General features: G+C 43.8%; 8 protein-coding genes across 8 annotated transcripts; 4 read left to right on the top strand and 4 right to left on the bottom strand.

Annotated features, from left to right (window-relative positions):
* Positions 1–54: 54 nt before the first annotated feature.
* On the top strand, positions 55–881 carry NUU61_009683 (uncharacterized protein; the record flags this gene model as incomplete). Its single annotated transcript, XM_056660208.1, has 2 exons — positions 55–308; positions 401–881. The coding sequence occupies 2 exons, from the start codon at positions 55–57 to the stop codon at positions 879–881; spliced, it is 735 nt and encodes a 244-aa protein (XP_056506706.1).
* A 116-nt stretch (positions 882–997) lies between these two features.
* NUU61_009682 (rRNA-processing protein MPP10) lies at positions 998–3,100 on the bottom strand (the record flags this gene model as incomplete). The annotated part of the gene is made up of 1 exon (XM_056660207.1): positions 998–3,100. The coding sequence occupies one exon, from the start codon at positions 3,098–3,100 to the stop codon at positions 998–1,000; it is 2,103 nt and encodes a 700-aa protein (XP_056506705.1).
* Positions 3,101–3,972: 872 nt separating this feature from the next.
* Positions 3,973–5,083, top strand: NUU61_009681 (oxidoreductase, short-chain dehydrogenase/reductase family; the record flags this gene model as incomplete). Its single annotated transcript, XM_056660206.1, has 3 exons — positions 3,973–4,033; positions 4,088–4,825; positions 4,896–5,083. The coding sequence occupies 3 exons, from the start codon at positions 3,973–3,975 to the stop codon at positions 5,081–5,083; spliced, it is 987 nt and encodes a 328-aa protein (XP_056506704.1).
* A 999-nt stretch (positions 5,084–6,082) lies between these two features.
* NUU61_009680 (NuoB/complex I 20 kDa subunit family protein) lies at positions 6,083–6,949 on the bottom strand (the record flags this gene model as incomplete). The annotated part of the gene is made up of 4 exons (XM_056660205.1): positions 6,083–6,177; positions 6,228–6,583; positions 6,648–6,846; positions 6,904–6,949. 4 exons carry the CDS (start codon positions 6,947–6,949, stop codon positions 6,083–6,085), a joined length of 696 nt encoding a protein of 231 aa, XP_056506703.1.
* Positions 6,950–7,387: 438 nt separating this feature from the next.
* NUU61_009679 (uncharacterized protein) lies at positions 7,388–8,011 on the top strand (the record flags this gene model as incomplete). The annotated part of the gene is made up of 3 exons (XM_056660204.1): positions 7,388–7,432; positions 7,481–7,768; positions 7,823–8,011. 3 exons carry the CDS (start codon positions 7,388–7,390, stop codon positions 8,009–8,011), a joined length of 522 nt encoding a protein of 173 aa, XP_056506702.1.
* A 137-nt stretch (positions 8,012–8,148) lies between these two features.
* NUU61_009678 (ACP S-malonyltransferase) lies at positions 8,149–9,240 on the bottom strand (the record flags this gene model as incomplete). The annotated part of the gene is made up of 1 exon (XM_056660203.1): positions 8,149–9,240. The coding sequence occupies one exon, from the start codon at positions 9,238–9,240 to the stop codon at positions 8,149–8,151; it is 1,092 nt and encodes a 363-aa protein (XP_056506701.1).
* An 873-nt stretch (positions 9,241–10,113) lies between these two features.
* On the top strand, positions 10,114–14,179 carry NUU61_009677 (putative nuclear pore complex subunit Nup133; the record flags this gene model as incomplete). The annotated part of the gene is made up of 3 exons (XM_056660202.1): positions 10,114–10,410; positions 10,488–10,557; positions 10,611–14,179. The coding sequence occupies 3 exons, from the start codon at positions 10,114–10,116 to the stop codon at positions 14,177–14,179; spliced, it is 3,936 nt and encodes a 1,311-aa protein (XP_056506700.1).
* Positions 14,180–14,486: 307 nt separating this feature from the next.
* Positions 14,487–14,957, bottom strand: NUU61_009676 (uncharacterized protein; the record flags this gene model as incomplete). Its single annotated transcript, XM_056660201.1, has 2 exons — positions 14,487–14,733; positions 14,794–14,957. The coding sequence occupies 2 exons, from the start codon at positions 14,955–14,957 to the stop codon at positions 14,487–14,489; spliced, it is 411 nt and encodes a 136-aa protein (XP_056506699.1).
* Between the last annotated feature and the right edge of the window lie 6,624 nt (positions 14,958–21,581).

The following is a 21,581-nucleotide window of genomic DNA, read 5'->3' as shown; positions in this document are numbered from 1 at the left end:
GCATCCCTCGAAAATCCAACTTTATTACCAGGGAAACGTGCTTTGTTGGCATCAATGGCAGACTCGCGCGAGAGTCCAGCGTCAGACCCGGATTGTTGTGATCTCACCGTGAGCGAGTCACTGGCTCCTCACCGAGATACCAAAACCGCAGTGGTCACATCAATCTCATTTGATGGACTCCTCAAAGAACCCCTGCTCCTGAAGGAAGATCTCAAAGAGGGATGTGGAGGTCAATTATGGCCCGCGGGTATGGTCCTAGCCAAGTATCTCTTATGCCAACACAGGTCGAATCTTTCCGATAAAACCATGTCAGTACTGTGCATGTTCCCCAGCTTGTCACGATGCCTCTTCTGTCCACGGCTCCCGGAATTTTCGTAACTGACTTTGGTTTGTTGAATAGTGTCGAACTTGGAGCCGGGGGTGGTCTCGTTGGACTCGCCGTTGCCCGTGGGTGTGAAATTGGACAGCCACCGATCTATGTCACGGATCAAGAACCCATGCTACCCTTGATGGAAGCCAATATTCAACTAAACTGCCTCTCCTCGACTGTGTCCGCGACTGTTTTCAACTGGGGAGAACCCGAACCAGAAAATTTCCCAGAGCCGGATGTCATCCTCGCGGCCGACTGTGTCTATTTCGAACCGGCGTTTCCTCTTCTGATCTCCACGCTCAAGGGTCTCCTGGGCCCTCGCTCGGTGTGCTATTTCTGTTTCAAGCGACGCAGACGTGCTGATCTACGATTCATGAAGATGGCAAAGAAAGTATTCGATATCCAAGAGATCGATGACGACCCCGATGCGAAAACCTACAACCGAGAGAATATCTTCCTCTACACCCTCCGCGCCAAATTCCCCAGAGGCCACCAAAAGTCATCACCCTAGAATCGGCGAAAACGCCCCATAATAAAGTTGCTATGCTAGAAGATAAAGAACAATAATAAAATTCGAGATATGAGACCAAAGAGTAGTCCTCGAGTACCTCGCCCGACGGACCTCTTTCACAACTTCAGCGTATCGGCGGTGCTTCTTGCGCCTGCTCCAACCTTGCCCCCATTGACATCCGTCATTTGACCGTCCTTGCCAACCACCTTCACTCCACCCTTCTTCAAGTCCGACACAATCTGCTGTTTGTCGGCTGTCTTGCCGGGCAGTTGTCGTGTAGGTTCGGCATTGGCCTTCTTCTGGTTCTTCTTATTCTGCCGCCTCAGCCGGGCCTTCTCTTCGCGGCTCATCTCCTCCTTGGACATAGCCGCACCACTCCTCAGCACCAATTCTCCAGCCACTCGGCCATCATCACCAGGGGTGTAGACCTCCTGTGGGGCGAGCGCTGCTGCTCCACCGGCGGCACTGCCTGCTGTAGGACGCGCCTCTTCCATCATGATCGTCGGTGTGTCGGTAACAACGTTGATGCTTGCTTGCGGAGCCTTGGGCTTGTAGTGCCAGTTGGATAGAGTATCCAACTGGGAACTGATGTCCTGCCAGAGATTGGCGATTTCGGCGTGCTCTCGCATCAATTTACGATCCTTGGTGTCAACATAATTGGGATCATTCGCACGAAGATGGTCGGTCTCATAAAGTTCGGCAAGGCTTTGCTGTGGCTTGCTGTCATCCAATTCAAACCGACTGCGCCTTGTGGCCTGTGTATCCGAGGCGCCTGGTCGACGACGGATCACTTCATCGAACTCCTTGGCAAGAATGCGACGCTTGACCAATTCCTCGATGTCCTCGGTGGTCTCATTCGTAACAATGGGGACAGGTTTGCCAATCCGCTCAAAATCGAGATCCTCCTCGATGAGAGAATTGACGGGTCTCTCCACAGCCCTAGCTTCACCAGCGAACATCCATTCCTTCTTTGCCACGTTGGCTGCTTCTAAGCGTCGAATCTCATCCGCAATTCGTGCCCGTTGCTTTTCATGGGTAGATCGTTGGGCATGGGGCTCGGCAGAGTCGTCAAGACCCTCGTCTTCATCTCCCACAGAAGACTCATCGTCAAACAGGTCGCGCCGAACATCAGCCATGGCGCGGTCAACATCATCATCCGTGGGTTTTTCATCTGGTTGGGTCTTCGGGAGTGCTCGTGCCTTCTTGGATGAGACCTTGCGCGGCGGGGGGGCAAAGAAATCCGCATATTTGATATCGCTGGTATTTACCCAAGCAGTCGCATCCCCATCATTCGAGGCATCGTCGGAGTCGGAGTCGGAGTCGCCTTGGAGATTGGCATTACCAAACGTCGGTCCTTCCTCCTCGCTACTGTCATCCATAGGATCATCGTCCTCTTCCGGTCTGTGTGATTGCTTCGATGTGTTATTTTTACCGGTTGACCGTGCGTTTCCAGCAATGAGTGGATCTGTATGCCAGTCGACTTCCTCATCACTGCTGTCCTCTTCTTCTGGCTCTCCTTTCGCGTCTTGTCTCTCGAGTAACTCGGATTGGCGGTTAAAATCATCGATAGAGAAGAAACCATCGTTCAGTCCAAATCGATCCTCAGTGTAGGTTTCAGGCTCCCCAGCAGAGGCATTCGAGTTTTCCCCTTCACTCAATTCTTCATCGTCGATCTCACTCGCAATTCCGGCTTCTTCTTGGTCCGATTGATTGGACCCAGTGTCCGATATGTCCTCGGTACCCGTGTCACCGTCCTCGCTTGCACCCTCTGAGATATCTTCTGGCAGGTTGTCAAGACTTTCAATATCAGAGCCCGTGCCTTCAGGATCCGAGATCTCCTGTCCTTCGGCTGTCGATGAAAGGTCGTCGGGGGTTGCGATTAAAGTGATATCCCGTTCGAGTTCATCCCCCGCGGACTCGAGAATCCTTGTGGCCTGCTCCCAGATTTGGTTAGAGGTAAACCCATTCACATAGAGGCTCTTCAGCTGTAATTGCGGATAATTTGAATCCAATTCGGGCTCTGATCTCTTGCGTTTTTTATTTATCTGGCGACGAGTGGATTGCGCATCCACAACCGAGGCAGCGAGGGGATCCAAAATGTGCTTTGCAGAGTTCGTGACGGTCGCATGTAGATCTCTCGTAGGTCGAAGGAAATCCCAGGGCGAAGACAGAGCGGAAGAGAGGGCCGTCAGGCCAGGTTGAGATGATGAGGTTTCCATGGTAGGCCCAGTCTGCCGTTTTGGCATTCTGTCGGAGCAGACTAGAGGCCGAGAAAAACGGAATTGGAGCTGTGAAGATGTTGACAGCTTTGGGGGGTTTGGCGAAAAAAAGAGAAAAAAAACTCATCGGCAAATGGGTCCTGCGGGAGCGAATCACCATGGCGGGTGATAAGATAGGGCCACGACCTACAAGTACCTTCCAAGTACCTTCCAAGTACCTTCCAGAGTACTCTTGGGCGTTCTTCGAATAAGTAGCAACTTGGGAATACTTATCAAGTATAGAAATCGCCCTTCACGTCTGTCTATATAATACTATCTATGGATAGCTCCTTGATTTACGAGATCTTACTTGTTTTACTTCCCTGTCCTTCCATTTACTAATTTATTATACTGCCCTTATTGATCTACTTCCCGAGGTCCACAGTCAGGTGTTCTTCTGCTTATCCTGAAAATATGACAGCATACAAACATCACGACTCTACATCGGCAAATCACCAACGTCACTTGGGCATCAATCCTGCTCTATGGGACATACAGGCTGAGAACCGGTCCCATGTGAGATCCCACTCATGGAGGAAAGTCGGGACGCAGACGTCATTGGTGGCTCTGGCTTCCTTTGGCCACGTCCAAAAGACCCGACAGATCAGCCATAGGCGCCGGAATCGATAATAAGGCAAGATGAGGAGTCATGGTGACGCAGGGCCCACAGGCAAAAGCTACCCTTCCAGAGAACAAGCTTAAATAGCGGGTTCCCAATGCAACTATTTTCCACCTACCCACAGGCGTTGATTTCGCAGATATTGCTACCCCCCCTCCCCTTGTTCATGGTTGCTACTTTCATTCACTGGATCAAAAGCCCCAAATCAGTCAGGATGCCAGTTGCTCAATATACCGAGAGACCGGCCAGCGGTGCCCAGTCCCAGTTCCAACCGGGTAAGTCTGCGGCGAAAGGGAAAGGAGTCTGATCTAACCAAATAATCATGGCAGGTCACAAGATCCCTATTCAGCACTTGACACCGCCTGGATTACAGTCGGATATGGAGAACCCCAAGCCGGTCTCTACTCATCTTCCCACGGAGGATGGCGGGTACCAAATCTATAAGGCTGCCGGTAAGCTGGAGGGGAAAAGAGCCATCATCACTGGCGGCGATTCCGGAATTGGCCGTGCCATTGCAATTCTGTTTGCAATGGAGGGTGCATCGAGCTTAATTGTGTACCTGCCCGAAGAGGAATCAGATGCACAAGAGACCAAGAAGAAGGTGGAAGAGACAGGGCGCCATTGTCACTGCTTGGCCATCGACCTTCGCAAGAAGGAGAACTGCCAAAAGGTGATCGATACAGCGGTTCAAACTCTAGGTGGTATCGATATCTTGGTGAACAATGCTGCCTATCAGAACATGCTGAGCGATATCAGTGAGCTCAAGGAGTATGCGGGCGTCTCCCTTCTGTTCGGGGTCATGGTGCTAATCGGTTGGGATAGAGAGCAATGGGAGCGGACCTTCGACACAAATATCCACCCCTTCTACTACCTCTCCAAATACTCTCTACCGCACATGAAAAACGGTTCTACTATCATCAATTGTGCATCCGTCAACCCGTACATTGGTCGAGGTGATCTTCTGGACTATACCTCGACCAAGGGTGCTATTGTGGCCTTCACTCGCGCCCTGTCAAACCAGCAAGTCAAAAACGGCATACGAGTCAATTGCGTCTGCCCGGGGCCTAGTACGCTATCAAGCTCTTTCTTTCTTTTTTTTTTCTTTCCGTGAAATAGATAGCTAATTCAGTGTGATAGTCTGGACCCCTCTGATTCCATCAACAATGCAGACGGCTGCGATGGAACAATTTCACGCAGTACCGATTGGACGGCCAGGACAGCCAAGCGAAGTGGCAACGTGCTTTGTTTTTCTTGCAAGTCAAGACAGCAGCTATATCTCGGGGCAGTGTCTGCATCCCAACGGTGGTGTCATGGTCAATGGCTAAGTGATTCATTTCATTGGAATCAACATTGGCTTGACAAAAGATCCATAGAGAGGGTTGAAATGGGTAGGATGTATAGATACTTGATATTCCACCTACCCGAGTAAGAGACTTTGAGTAGAAGTAGTATAACAGTATAAGAAATGATATAAGTTGATTTTAATAATACAAGAAGATGTAAAAGTAGGTCGTAACTGTCTAGGGGGATTCGACTTCGCTACCCCCTATGTGACCTCCCTACCCTTTATACATGCACAGTTGTAAATATTTAATTAAAAAAGAAAAGAAAAGAAAAGAAAAAAGAGGAGGGGGGAGAAGAGAACAAAGAGAGAATTATAGAAATAAATTAAAGGATGGACTAGAAAAAGGACTAGGAAGTAGAATATGAAATAAAGAAAACTAATTAATTAATTTAAGAGAAAACAAATATTAACAAAATAATAATAGTCCTAGTAAAATAGCTATCTATATATTTAGTCGAGAATAAAACCTCTTAAAATACAATAGAATCTAGTTAACAAGCCTTTTAAATCCAATTTTTATTCTCTACTATCTTTCAAAGCTGCCTAAGCGAAGCGAAGGTCAGCGGCTTGTACCTATCTACAGCAATGCCATGGAAGACTCTAAGTTATTATATACTAGGCATACCATAATATACCGCTATAGTAGGGAAAGTAGAGGATGTAGAACCAGATAAGCTTCTATCAGTAGGCCCCAGCATCAATACTGTTCAATACAGGGAAAGTAGCTGGCGGATAGTCTTTATCTCTATCATGACAGGCAAAGAAAAGAAAAAGAACCAAATAGAATGAGTAAGGCATAAACCCACGGGACAAATTCAGAGCCAAGGACCAAAACCTGAAGCCTGATATTGATATACAAAATAATAAGACACAGAGACTCCGCAATGAAATGACTAGGTAGGCAGTTTTGGCTTGACGGTGCAGAGTGCTTAAAAAAAGGCAAATAACGACACCGCATATCATCCATCCTGGAATGAAACTAACGCCGGTACCACATGCGGGTAATTCTGGTATGTCTCATCTTCTTTTGTAACTGGAAGATCCCATACATCAACGCCTCGGAAGTGGGTGGGCCTTGATTTGGTCAGTCTACCGCATACCCAAGTTCGGCTCGAGATACTCACATCCAGGAACATAGATATCCACTGGCACAATCCGATCACAACCCCGAACGACCGAGTAGCTGTAGTGGTAGTATCCACCACCGTTCGCACAGCTGCCCATACTGATGACCCACCGGGGATCAGGCATTTGGTCATAGACCTGGCGCAACGCCGGGGCCATCTTGTTCGTCAGCGTACCAGCCACAATCATCACATCGGACTGACGCGGGGAAGCTCGGAAAATAATACCAAGTCGATCTTGGTCATATCGGGGGGTGGAAAGGTGCATCATCTCAAGGGCGCAGCATGCAAGACCGAAAGTCATCGGCCACAATGAGCTTTGGCGGGCCCAGTTGGTAACTTGGTCAAGAGTAGTCCTACAAGAGTCAGTCAGCAGATGCCCCAAGAGCCAAACAAAAATGAAACCCCAGAAACACGAACAGGACATATTGCATGGCACCCTCCTTCTTCTCCTGGCTCGGCAAAGGCACTTCTCTCCGGGCCTTGCCCGATGCAGTCAACTGTTGCCCCGTTGATGATTGGCGTTCAAGGGCTGTCGCTGATTTGATCGATGAAGTCGAAAGGGCGGCGATGGGTTGGGCGCGGGGGGCACTGAGAGCCAGCCGAGGGCGCACTGCTGCTGGGAAGGGTAAGTGGGTTGGTCATGAACGGGAGTCGAGGGTCACCGAGAGCCTACCGCACAGAGCGCCAGAGATGGCGGGTTTTGCCATGCGTAGCAGCATTATGCGAACAGCTCCCTGATGGGGAATCAAATCAAGTCTCAGCCCACGGGAAGGAGAGGTGAGTCCAATTGTAGCAAGCGTACAGAAGGTGGCGGACTTGAAGCAAGCAGACGCAGACCAGGAGGAACTTTCGAGGGTGAACGGGCAGTCAAAATGACGGTATGGACAAGTTTGCTGATGATAATGTCAGCTATTCTAGCGTTTCCTATTGGTTGGAAACCGGGAATATTCCGTATCCGACAAACTGGTATGGTAAAGGCGGTGAGCTAGGCGTAAAGGGAATTGTCTGGTTTGTCATTGGCTCAGGCCTGATGGCTGCCTTGATACCTGATTTAGGGACTTGAAGCTCCCCACTGGCGGACCAGATTATCCCATTAAGAGCATGGAGCAGTAACGTCTGCCCAGGTTGATATTCCATCCTGGGCATCTTCCCTCATCATGGCAGGCCCTAAGATTGCCTGCATTGGAGTCATCGGGAAAGCGGTAGGTCCAAGTAAAACAGGTGTGGTTTTCGCTGGCTAACTGTTGCAGGATGCCCCCCTTCACATTTCCCTGTTCCCCCCGTACTCAGATTCCAGCATCGAATTCTCCTTTCTTCTAAATTCATGTCTTGATATCTTTGAGATTCGGGGCAAGCAAACCTCTGTTGATCAGGATCTGGGCTTGCTTCACGCAATTGACGAGAGACTTGCCGCCTATGGCTGGTTAACTACAACGGGCGTCAAACTGGTGATCATTGTGGATCTGTTCGGGCAAGAGGAAGCTGGAAAACCAACAGGCCCTGCGATCAGTGGCTTAAGGGACTCCGAGTTAAAACCAGTGTGTAATTATACCTTTTGCCTCTCTCAGCACCCACTGATCTGTCGAGTACAGGCATTTCGAGCATTGCAAAGTGCATATATCCAGCTGCTGCAGAATCCCTTCTACTCCCCAGATGACCATGCCCCTGTCTCTGGAAACACTGCCGCGTCCCCGTCCACCTGCCAGCCCATTTTTAACCCGAAATTCATTGCACATGTCAAGCGTATCGGGGAATCATGGGCTCCTGGCAAGGTTTCATAGGGATTCATTTAGCAACCTATTTAGTGAAAGGAATGCAATGCAGGCACTGAAGCTTGTAATGAAACAGTCTTCTATCAACATAGATTCGGGTACCTGATCCCCTCGACTCCAACATGAATGGAAGTACAGCTGCGAGACTAGGAGCCATCGATAGATTCCTCCTCGGTCTTCTCCAGAGCAACCATGATGTCTTGCATCTCACGAGGGTCACAAACAGCCCACACGCCGCCTCCCTTGGTGTTGACCCTCCCAACCTCCTTCCCAACCAAGTTTCTGCCAACTTTCCCGGGGCCAATGCCAATCCAACGTCTCACGCCTCGTTCTTGATGAAGATAGCGAATGCTATCCCACCATCTCACAGTATCAATGCATTGCCTTGAGAGCAGATTCTTGAGGTCTTCTTTGGACTGAAATGGTAACGCCGAAACGTTTGATATGCACGGCATTGATGCCGGGAAGGTGATATTCACATTCTCGATTGCGTTTCTCATGTAACCGGTAGCGGGCGCCATGACCGAGCTATGGAAAGGGCTGTCGCTTTTCAAGCGGACAGCACGCGGATCGTGTCCCCCAAACTGGCGAAGCTGCACAAGAAGAGTTTTGATCCTTTCAAGACTGCCACTGAGCACAATTTGGTTCTTAGAGTTGATATTTGCCACCATCACCTGTTGAATAGGAGGCATTGTGTGGCTTGCATCGTCCAGGCCGGGCGCTCGCAGTCCGAGAAATTCATGTACCGTCCCCAGTAAACCTTCCAGGTGAGCGGGTTCGCAGATCAACGCCACCATCCCGTAGCTTTCACCAAACTTCTCCGCAATATGGCGCGTACAATGAGCCATCACCTCGGCCCGGCGTCGAACTAGTCCAAGTGCTTCGCCAAAACGGAGATAGCCTCCGGCGACCAACGCAGAAAACTCCCCGAGACTGTGTCCCAGAGTGACATCGACCCGGGATTTGATGTCGAATCCAAACTCATGCTCCAAAATGCGAAGAATTAGGACCGAGATTGCCATGACGGCGGGCTGTGAATTCTCGGTTCTGTTCAGTTTTGAGTTAGGGCCGTCGGCGATGATATTCGACAGTTTAAATCCCAGAATCGTATCCATTTCATCCAAGACCCTGCCGGCGGTGCGGGGAAAGCTATCAACCCATGCGTTCGCCATGCCCACGCGTTGGACCCCATGGCCTACCACAGATGTCAGCGAGGGTTGATGGTTACAGATCGTCATGACGAACCTGGGAAGAACAAAGCAGTATGCAAACCTCGTCTGCGAAATCGAATCGGCAAGTAAGCTGGTTTCGGGGTCGCAGCCGACAACCGAGGTGCGGCGCAGGCGGCGGGTTTCATCGAGAGCATATTTTAAGTCTGTGGGCACACGGCAACCCTACGGGCCTTGAGAATGACCATACCAACGTAACACATAAACATAATGATTGGAAGACCAAGCCATCCAACAGAAATATGGACGTTTACTCGACGATGCTTTTGCAACGGGAGCAATTCCGCGTGGGGCTGATTTCAAGGTATTCACGTGACCGCGTGTTCCCACTCCATATGGTCTCAGAGTGTATCACCACGGCTCTACATATATGATAAAAACCTGGGTATTATATTGGTATGTGTACTTTCTATACCCACCACAAGCTACCTAGTAGGTCAGACATACATATTTACAGCATAAGTGCCAAGAAATTCGCGTGGAGCGAAAAAGGGGAACACCTACCGCACTTGATTGTAAGAAATGAGAGCTGAAGGGTCTCGGGTCGGCTTTCAATGCTATTGATTGTAAATAACATTAAACGTTAAAGAAATATGGAAGAAATGCCTACACAACTGTGTATCTACCTAAAATTTGGTGTGTAGTCACATACCTGGAGAGGTCGACTCTTCACCGCCTTTGGACAAACACCCTTCTGCTTTGTTATTTACTTCGATCATCCTTCCCACCTCCAATGCGAAAGACCCTGTCTGTTTTCGAGACCTTGTCCTGCCATAAAGGTTCATCTTGGGTCACATAAGTTGTCTAAATTGGTTTCTTACTGGCCTAGATCGGCCAACCCGTGTGCCTGACATACACGCGGCTACCTGCGAAAACCGAAAAATGTTCGTCCCCAAAGCTACAGCGCGCAACCCTCGGAGACGCCAACGAACGGGCTCCGACGACTCTGTCAAACCACCCAAGGCAAAGCGGCAGCGCTCTGTTCTACGCCAGACGGAGGGCTCGCCTCCGGATGTCAGCTTGAGCCGTGACCATGGACACGAACTGGCAGCGCCCGCGCGGCCGAACGATCACGACGACGTGACTGGGGATCGGATGGCAGCCGAGTCACATCTGCCGATTCGAAACACAAAGCCAAGCGAAGGCCTTGCCCATGATATTGAGGGAACGGTGGTCCTTGTGAGTGGGCCTTTCAGCTTGACAGCGGCAACCTTGGAGTGCCAATCCAGGTCACTAATGCCTTTCAAAAACAACAGTCAAGCACAGATCATTACACGGTGGATCAACTACCGGCCTTACCAGACCAAATCCGAGGCTCCCAAACAGGTGAATATTTGTCTAGGATGCCGCCTATGCTTTCTCGACTGACACATGCACAGAGCCCTTGAAATGCTTCTTCGGAGCTGGCCACGATCATGCGCTGGCCTTGACGCGCTCACATGCCATTGTATGGCCTTACTCTGTTCCCGCTTCCTCGCCGTCCCCTTCGGAAACGTTCACAATACCGATTCCCGAGTCATGCAGGGATCCGAATGGTCCAGCTCCACTCGGTGTTTTGCTATCTACTGCCACAGGAGAACATCCTGGTCTGCTGGTTGTCATACCGTCGACTGGTAAACTCGTATACTGGGAGACTGTGTCTAGCGCCGCGTCGCTGGGGCTGTCTCGGCAGAGGCAGAGTGGAATCCAAGGGTCTATCCCTGGTTTACTCTCCGGTGAATACGTAACGGAGATAATGAATGGCGAGCCTTCTGGCATCATCGTCGCACTCTCATCTGGGCGCACAGCACACATCACATTGAGGGACTCTCAAGGGAGACCTTCCGTGCTCGTCAATTTTTTCAAGAGCACTGCAGGCGCCAGTGTTGGTGGTATTTTTGGGGGGATCAAGAATGCCCTTGGGGGGGGTTACTGGAGAAAAGAAGTCGCTGCCGTACGGGCGGGCGGATCCCATCAGCGAGGTCAACGAGATGTGATCATTGCAACATCCACTGGTCTCGTTGAGATATGGGATGCCCACTGGAACCATGGGAATGCGCTCAAGAAGCGTTATGATGCTAGAGATGACATTGCGGCTGCCATTCCCCGAGACGATGAGAAGACAACGACCGAGTCAGATCTCAAAGTTATGGATTTTGCATACCCTACCCAGCACGGGTCTGTCGAGTCCTCGGCCTCGGAAGATTCGTGGAGGTTATTCATGGTCGTTGGCTCATCCCAGTGGTTGGAATATAAAAAGTTGTTCGTGATCCAGCTCCAACTGTCCGGGAGCGACTCTCGTGTCTTGTCGACATATCCCGTGGATCTGCGCAGCTTTCCAGCCATCCAGGCGGACTCGAAGCCCAGGATTTTCGTTCCAAAACCCGAGGATACAGCTTTCATTCTCCTTGAGCAGTCTCTTATTATCCTTTCGCTGACGGGTGTTGAGGAAACACCAAGCTCGCAACTCCTCCTTGACTCCAAGAAATTGCCGCTGCCTTTTCAGGATACCATCCATTTGCGATCGGGCAAAGAATATGAAATACTGGGCTGTGACTCGGAGGAGCGACCAGACAATACCACTTGCGCAACATGCGTATTGATGGTCCGAAACTTTGGGGTTATCCGGGTGACTGTGTTTCCCCAGCAAGGCGCAGAAAGTGAGGTGGAGGAAGCCCAGATTACTTCCAAACACAAGCTCGAACAGGCGATTTTCTTTGGTACTATGGCAAAGAACCCGTTGAATCTCGGAGGCCCGGGTGGTTTAGATTTTCCCGCGCTGGAGATCGAGCAAGCGGCCTTGGAGATCTGTAATGAGTTACTTCGATCGGATACGCGATTTATCCCCACCACTGCGATCTCCCTTGATCAGAATTTGCGATTGCGAGCAAAAGCGCTGGATGATCTCGCGTCCTTGCTGTCGCGCAACGGCAACCCATTAAGTCGACCGGCAAGATGGGAGTTGCTATGGGGCGCAGAGAAGCTTGCAGCACAGAGAGCCATGTGGAAAGTTGAAGAGTCGTTCAAAACCAAGACTGAGACTCTTTTTCTTGGTCATGTCATAGAGTCGATGAGCGACAAGTTCAAAACGCGAACTGACGCGGACCACAGAGGAACAGACCCAGTGCGTCAATGGTTCCTGATAGATTCCTATCATATGGAACATATCATTCCGTGGATCAAGAACGCAATCAAGCCCCGTCGGGGCAATTCTTCCAAACAAGCGCGGAAGCTGTCCGAGCAGATACTGGAAGCTAGTGAGCTCTTCCTGGCAGTCATGGAAACTGCTTTTCGATATCGCGACGAACACGCTGCTTTGTATGGATTGAGCGCAGAATTTATGGAAGATGGTGTTCTCGCCGATGGCTATGAAGACCTACCCGAGTTCTGGACGTCCAGGGGAATGGGATACACCGAAACAGGGCATCTTCTGGATTGGGAGCTGGACAGCTGCCGGGCTTGGATTCAGCAACGAACGTCCACCGCAGATGCGCCTGACAGCCAAGTTCTGAACAAGATTGCGGAAAACAGCGCCCGGCACCTCCGCATTCTGGGTCAGATGCACCAAGAGCGAACCCGCTGGCTTTCTGCGCAAGGAAGTCCCAAGCTGGTAGATGAAAGTGCTTCGATTGAGCAGGCGCATGTCAAAGAGCGGAAATGGCAACTTTTTAAGCTTGCGGGTATTGGGCATCTCCACGATGCTCTTAGTCTGGCAGAGAAGTTCCGAGATATGGGAGCTCTAGTCGAGCTCGTCATTGAGCTTCAAGATCAAGTCAAAGGCCAACCGAACCAGGAATCACTGGAGGCTTCCCCCTGCATCAGTGGTGGCGATGCAGACGTCGGGCACCGGATCTCACAGTATTTTGAAAAGTTCGGTGAACCGTGGGCAGATGCCTATTTCTCACGACAGATATCGATGGGGCATTCAGCAGCACTGCTTTCATTGCGGAAGTATCAATCTTCGGTGACTCGGTTCCTGCGAAAGAATCCCATATATTCCCGGCTGAGCTGGATCAATGACGTGATGGGTGAGGCCGACTACGATACCGCTGCGGTCTCTTTGGAAAACTTGGCACTGGGCAGTGAAACAAAGCTATGGAGCCATCAGGTGCAAATCTCGCTGGCGAAGCTAAGCGAATTGGCATCATGGGAGAAGGGGCACTTGAAAGGCCATCCTTCTTCCTTGGAGGGTGTTCAACGTCTCGATGATTTTGCCAAGATCGATGCGATCCAGGAAACTCTCTACCGCCAGATTGAACCCTTTATAGAGGGCGCAATTGACCGCAAAGCTGAAGTTGAGCTTGCGCTTGAGTATTTCGGAGCACAGCTTTCCGAGGATCGGCCCTCGCTTCATGAGATCCTTAATGGAGCACTTGGCGTCTTGGTCAACCAGCAGGTCATGAGTACTGATGACTTGATTGATGTGTTGACGCTGATGATTCCTAATCAGTCGGAGGATCGGAGTTACGAGTCTTCAGACGACGAATTTCACCAAGCGCTTCGGGTTCTCGATTATGGCCACTATGCCCAGCGAGATCCAGCTTACCTTGCAGTGTTGCGAAAGCTCATATGGCGACGGTGCATGATCAAGGATGATTGGGAGGCTCATGGGAAAAGTGCAGAAGAATACAACGGAGATTCGGACTTCCTTGCTCGCAACACAGCTCTAAGCGGTGCTTTGAATTCGTGCATTGGTGAGTGGGTCCCGCGATCATCTACGGGAAGGTCTAACGTTGTCTCATGGCAAATAGGATCCGGTTCACCGTCTTTCTACGCACCTCTTTCTCCGGCCGAGGCGTTGATGGCTGATTCTGAATCTGATATTCTGGCATCGCGCTTTCGGCCTGAGCAAAGAGCTCGGGTAGTCCTTGATCTCAAGAGAGAAGATGCGATTCTGCGCCGATACATCGAGGCGGGAAAACTTGATTTCTGGTTTCAAAATCTTCTGGCGGTGGCAGGGGCTCAATAGCCAGCAAGTCTTTTGGTCAAGCCCGGTTATGCTGGCTTCCTGTATGAACTAACGGGCGCGCTTGGTTGGAGTTTATGTGGAAATGGGAAATCAATGAATTGCCTGTCTTGATTCATGACAGCGTGCCACTCGAGAGCTTCTTCACTGTCTGGCGGTACTAGTCTACACTAATATCAGATGGCTTAATTTCGACTCCATTTTTACTGGGGCAACTGTGGTCCATGATCCATCTCGGTTCATGTTTTTCTTTCCTTCACAGATGTTTCAGAGGCCTCTGCCATACAATCAGGGTTGATATCCAGCCTTATTACTTAGACGCTCCCTGCTCAATCTCGCTGTCATGACTACTGCTAGTACTGTCGACTTTGGTTATGGTGCCTTCATTCACCGTGACATCGGCAAGGCCGTGGAGCTGCTCTTCAGAAACAGGCTCATGGTCGTCTATCTCGAATTTAGTTCTGAAGTCGGCAAGCCCTTGCGTGCTGCTGTTTGAGCGACGACGAGTGTTGGTGAATTTGTATCCATAGTCTTGCATTTCATCTCCGGAGCGCCCCCTAGAGAATATCAGCTAAGTCATAGGTCATAAAAGCACGGTGAGGGTCGAGTGTGCCCACCAGTTCCCTTTGCCACCCCCATCCTTCTTTGTCTTGCGAGGATCAGCATCGGTAGGGCCAGATTTTGCAAAGTAACGTGGCAGGTGATCTTGAGCACCTGAGAGATCTTCGATGGCGTGGTCACGGTCGTTTAGTTTGTGAGAGCGGGTCACTGTGAAGGTCATGAGTGATATATTCTTACATGACCCTATTTTTATTAGGGATGTGCTCACTGGTGCAGATGGCTTTAATACTAGGCAGATATGGGAAGAGAAGGGATTATATATTCAACTTGGAAGGTGATGTAGTGCACTCGTGACCTCATTCCTAAGAGAATGCGGGGAAACTCCACTCACCTTAATTTTTGCCTAGTATAGCGCTCTAAGAGAGATCCACAATAAAGCCTTGGTAATTTAACAGGTTTTTTATGTACTTCATCAATTAAACTAGCAAGTGTTAATATCTATAGGGAATGATATAATATGGCTAAATCTATGATATCCATCCCATGGATGGATCGATGATGATGTTTCACCTACTTATCTAGTACTAGCCTCTTAATGCTAATTGTCATTAATGTTCCAATAGTCCCTCGGTCATCAATTACCACTGCTACTGCTACTACTACTGCTACTATTGCCGTTATGCAAACTACTTGGTCTTTTTTTGGGACTTGCTCCCCGTTTCGATAACCATATAGCGCCTTATAGACCTTCTACTTAAATACATCAAATGGCCTTCCTATCGAACTACTGTCTTTAATGTCTGATTTTCTCTCTCTGGGCGAGCTCTTTTGTCTTTCACTGTGCAGCTGTCCACTATTTAAGATACTTGACTGTTAGACACAGCATCTCCCATCCAGGATAGAAAGAGATAAGCTGCCGATTCTTTACCAGCTTAAACGTGATCGGCCTATTTACTTTGTTTGCCATTCTTGCTTCCTTCTTCGCAGATATGATGGGTCGGGGAGTTTTGGTCTATCGGGACGGTCTATCGAATGGACACCTCGCATTCCATATATACGAGATTACCAATGGATATCGTCATCGAAGATTATGATTTACGACTTCACTATGGTTTGTCCTTCTTCCACCTTTACCTCACCATGAGACGGTGTCACTATGGCCCTGGGCTTGGTATGAGTACCGAATGTCTATCACATACCGAAGTGCAGTCCCGCGACAGGATAATCATACTATTTTCAATCGAGGCACAGGTTTGTTCTAAGCCACTGGGTCTCCGCTTGCGTATCCGGAGTGTAATGCTATTTGACTATCGAACGGTTGATCCCCTTACTCCACACCCAGATCCTGGACACTATATATATTCTCCATATGTTTTCACCTGCCCCTATATCCATACCGTCAGCTCTGGGATTTGATTAGGCCTGTGATTGAGGCCTATTGTGCTCACTAAATGGCATCACTTCACATAAAAACATGCAGCCGATGCAGTACTGACTTCGAGATTAACTTATGTGAACTCAGTAAGCAGGCCCTGGCTCTCGTCATCACGTGGATCAACTTGGGTCCTAGCCTCAACCTAGACGATAAGCGGTGGAACGTACATGCAAGCATGTCATTAACAGATTTGCGGCAGCTTTCACGTAACCCCTTTGTCTGGACAGCACGATAACTAGTCTTTATATGAATATTGCCAGCCGCTGACCCTCGCTTCGCTCGGGTGGCTTTGAGAGGCATACTAAAGAGTAAATATCAGATCTTAGTTATTCCTAGACTTTTATTCTTTTTAGGGATACTTTAGTATCTATTTCAAATAGACTCTCTATAGTAATCTCTTTTGGCTTTTTTTATCTTTATTTCTACCCTCTTTCTGTAATTTCTTTTGGCAAGAGGGCATAGTACTATACCTATATATACTATAACTATGAAGTTAGTAGACTATATATATAGGATATCTATGGCAACTGTATAGATAGTCACTAGATCTTGTTTAGTAGCGATCCTATATTCTAGGATTTTATAGTAGTAGCTATCGATTTTATTTAAAAATATTTTATTATATTACTCAATAGATAATAAATTGTAGACGTATAGTATATAGATATAATCTTATCATTTATGTTTAGACCAGATTAGGACTAGACTAATCTATAATTCTACTTAGCTACTATGAACCCTGTATATATATATATTATAACCATATACTATTAAAGTCCTATTATAAGGAATATACTTGGTAGGGTATAAAGCCTATCGATTATGTAAAGAAAGTAAGATAAAAAGGTAATAAATTAGATATATTAAATTAAGGAATAGCTAATATCCTTTTTTAGCTAGATAACTAAGATTAGTATTATCTAGTCGCTTTTTAGTTAAAATTATTTTTAGGGTAAAATTAAACTATAGTATATTAGACTAAGAACTTTTTATAATTATATATTTCTTTAAATATTAGAAATAATATTTAGAAAATAGCTAATTTACTATTGAAATATTATCGGACTAGTTAAATTTTTAATCTTTTATAAAATAAACTAAACTAAATAGAAGATAGATATATTAGTATATATATTTTAAGCTATTTAATTTTATAGTTAAATATTAATTAGGAAAAAATAATCTTATAGATAGACTTTTAAAAAAACTTAATTCTATTTAAAAGGACGCTATAAGAAAAGAATTATTTATATTATTATAAAAATAGATTATAACTAAAGAGCTATTATCTAATCTACGGAAAGCTAGTATCTAAATAATTATAGTTATAGACCTTATCGCCAAAAAGTCTTAGTTTAAATCTAATAAAATATTTCTAGAGGAAAATACTCCTTAGTTTAGTATCTATATAGTAAAAAGTAGAGAAGAGTCTATTAATATAGAAATAGTTAATTAGGCTATCTAAGAAAAACTTATAAAGAATAAAAGAATACCTTAATATAAGATATAGGGTATTTATAAAAAAGAGTATATTTATTTAATAGAAACTAGCACTAAATTATAGATAATAATTAAATAGATCTAAGATAAGGACCTAAAAATATAAAGGCTAAAAACCATATTAAATCAGATATTTAAAAACTTTAAGAATTAAGATATTAACCTTAAAGATCTTTAATTTAAGAATTAATTCTTTATCCTAATAAAGGAGAAATTTAAAAAGAAATTATTAAATATTTATTATAATAATCTCTTAATAGGCTATTTTAGGCAAAATAGGACTAAAACGCTACTAAAAAAGAAGTTTTACTAGATTAGACTTTAGAATAATATAAAATAATATATTTAGATATATATAATATATTAAAAAATAATAATATTAAGATATCATCTATATAGTGTGGTATCATGGGCCACCATCCGTGCATAACCACATAGACCAAAAGTCCAACAATTCTGCTGACTAGTCAGCGGAATGTTATGGTGGATATATATAGCAGCGATATCACAATAGTAAACTAGAATCGCTACTAATACTATTATAGTCTTTTAACGAATTATTAATAGACTTTATTATAGGGTTACTATTAAATAGTGAGATTCAGGAAAGGATCACATGAACTATATAAGGTACGGGGCTGTACAAGTATATATATCTAAATATATCCACGTGAAGTCACGTGCGTTCATGCGTGACTACTCGTATAAGAGATATTATAGGGATATAACTAGGTCTTAGATATTATATCCTCCCTTACTAAACTAAAGTTAGTCCTTGGACTTCCGCGAAGGTTCTAATATATCCGTTTTAAAGAAATAATAGATAATAGACTAAGGTCCGTCCGAGCCTTTACTAGAATTTATTATAAAAGAAATAAAAGAAATAAAAAATATGGTTATAGCTAGATATATTATAGTTATATAAGAATTATTAAATCTTAAATAAGGTCTTTTTATATAATTTTATCGTTTTATATAATCAAGATAAATAGTAATATTATAAAAGGCTCAATAATACCTATAACTAAATAGTAGAATATCTCTATATAAATAATAAATATATAATTAGTTTATTTCGAATAATAAAATATAATATTTCGCGATAAAACTAGAGATCGCTTTATTTCTAAGTATATTTTTATAGTCTTCTAATAAATTAGGCTTTTTATCTAATTTAATATAGTAATCCTTAAAGATTCGTTTATATTAAGATTACGCCTAATCGCGAGATCGCTTTATTTCTAAATATAATCTTATAATCTTCTAATAAATTAGGCTTTTTACCTGATTTAGTATAATAATTCTTAAAAAACTTATTTATTTTATAATTATATCTAGATTTAGCTACCTAATCTTATTTATTTATAATTTTACGCGTAAAGAAAGAGTATAAATATAGCCCTCTCCCCTCTAACTCCTATCTACTATTTTATTTCTCTTTTTATAATCTCTTCTATCCTTTTACGTATATCTATCTATTTCTTTCTTATTATAACTTCTCGCGTATTCTTACTAAGATATCTAGTTATCCTCCTCGCTAGGCGAAAGCTACTATTACTAGACGCTCCCTTTAAGATATATTAATATATTATTTTATAAATATAACGTGATTAATAGTCCTTTATAGATATATATAATATAGATAGTAATAATAACCTAACTAGCCTTAACTATAGGATCCTATAAAAAAAAACTATCTACGCCTTTATTACCTTCTACAATATTAACTAACGCGGCGATATAAAAGTTATTCGAAACACTATTTAGTATATCGCCGTTTATAGCTAATATATAGGTAAAATCGCGTCTTTTAGATAATTATACGATTAGTATACTAACTACCGCGGATCTTTTAAATCCTATATTATCGTTATAACTAATAATAGAATCGTGGCTAATAATATATATATATATTACTACTTTAACTCGTAGGCCGTTAATTACTCTTTTCGTAAGTTCGCTTCTTTTCTATTAATATATAATATTATTAATATTCTTATAGATTATAATAAGAAATAGAACAATTACCCTTGTTTACTTATTTAGATTCTTAGTAATTTATATAAGAAGTATCCGGAAGCTTCCCTTATATAGATTAAGGGACTGCGTTACTTTTTAGATTAAAAGGTCCTATAGACTATAGTATATCCTAATCTTCGTTCTCTCGTAGCTTTAAATAAGCTAATAACTAAGGAATTCTTTAATTAGCCTTTTTACCCTCTAAAACTATCCGCGTTATATACTCCTAAGAAATAGATCTTAAATAAAAAGATATAGGACTTTAAGACTATACCGACCGCTAAAAAAGGTAATTTACCTAAATAGCCTATTATAATTAGTCTAGAGGGTACTAGTCCTTAAGCCCCTCTATAGAAATATAAGGCTAATAGTTTCTTAACCTCTATAAGCCTCTCTATAGCTAGTAATATAAAAAGTTATATAGTAGCCTCTATTATTAGTATTTCTATATTTATATTTAACTAGTACTCCTTTTATCTTAAGACTACTAATATTTAGATAGATATTAAGGGTGCCCTAAAATAGGCGTACTATAATAATCTAAAAAAATAAGGCTTATCTTTAATTTATAGGTCCTTAAACGTCGCCTTCTAAAAAAGGGCTAGTTTATTTAGACGGATATTAATAAATTTATAACTCCTTCTACTAAACTAGAAAAAGAGGAGAAAGAGATTATCTTAAATCCTTTTAATATATATATTATAGAGAAGTAAGTTCCTATATAATTATCTACTAAAGATAGCGTTTTATTTATAGGTTCTCTTTTTTTTTTTTTTTTATACCCTATAGAGTAAGCTATAATCGCGTAGGAATTCTCTTTTGGGGTTTGTTAGAAAATTAGCGCTAACTTATATAATTTTATAATAGCGTTAGATTTTTCTTTATTAAAAATATATAGCCTCGTTATATACTTTTTACTATTATAAAATAAGATCTCTTTTATTATTCTATAATCTAACTATAATACTCTTGCTGATCTCGGCGTCTATTTTCTTATATATAATTATATAACTATAGTAAAGAGCCTATTAGATAGTATATACTCGCGTTCCCTAATATCCTATAATAAATATATCTTTAATAATTGTTTGTTATTCTTGTTTGACCTTTTAGAAATAATAGAATTCTTTTCTAAATTAATATCCTTTTTAGACTTCTATTTATCTATATTAGTAAACTCTATATTTAGCTATTTCTATCTCTATCGAGCCGGCTCCTATAGCCGCGGCTATATTATATATTATATAGTAACTCTTAATTTTGTAATTATATAATTTGTGATTACGCTCTTTTTTACTAACTATAAACTATATTTTAAGCGTTTATATTCTTTTTATTCTTATTAAGAAATTGTGGATAGCTCTGAATATATTAGGGGGTTAGCGTTCTCTCTATTAAAGATCTATTAGATCTTATATAGCTGTAATAGCTTTAATCTTATATAGTAGAGGGCTGTATATATAATAGATAATAACTATAGTATATTAGGTTTATCTATATTTACTATAATAAATCGCGTATTATTAATTAGGTTCCTAAAGACTTAGCTATCTAATTCTTATAAAATATATATCTTTAACAAATAAGCTTTTAATATCTTATATAGCCTAAACTAGTAGCTCTTAAATTTCTTTCCGCTCTCGTTCTAGAGTAATATCTAGTTATTTTATTAGAAGCTAGTTTCTATAATTATTTTATCCTATATATATTTTATAATAATTACCTAGTTTAATAAGGCTTCGTTCGTTACCGATCTTATATAGTTTACTTAGGAGATCCGTATTTCTAGATTTATTAGGATCTATCTAGAGTTATCCGAAACGATCTTGTCGAATAGGATATATAGATACTTATTATATACTAAAAAAAACGAACTCTTTTTTTATAATT

The sequence above is a fragment of the Penicillium alfredii genome, assembly GCF_028826965.1.
Source record: "Penicillium alfredii strain IBT 34128 chromosome Unknown utg000012l_segment0_segment0, whole genome shotgun sequence".
NCBI lineage: Eukaryota > Fungi > Ascomycota > Eurotiomycetes > Eurotiales > Aspergillaceae > Penicillium > Penicillium alfredii.
The sequence above is the reverse complement of the archived record's forward strand: the minus strand, read 5'-3'. Positions and strand labels throughout refer to the sequence as shown.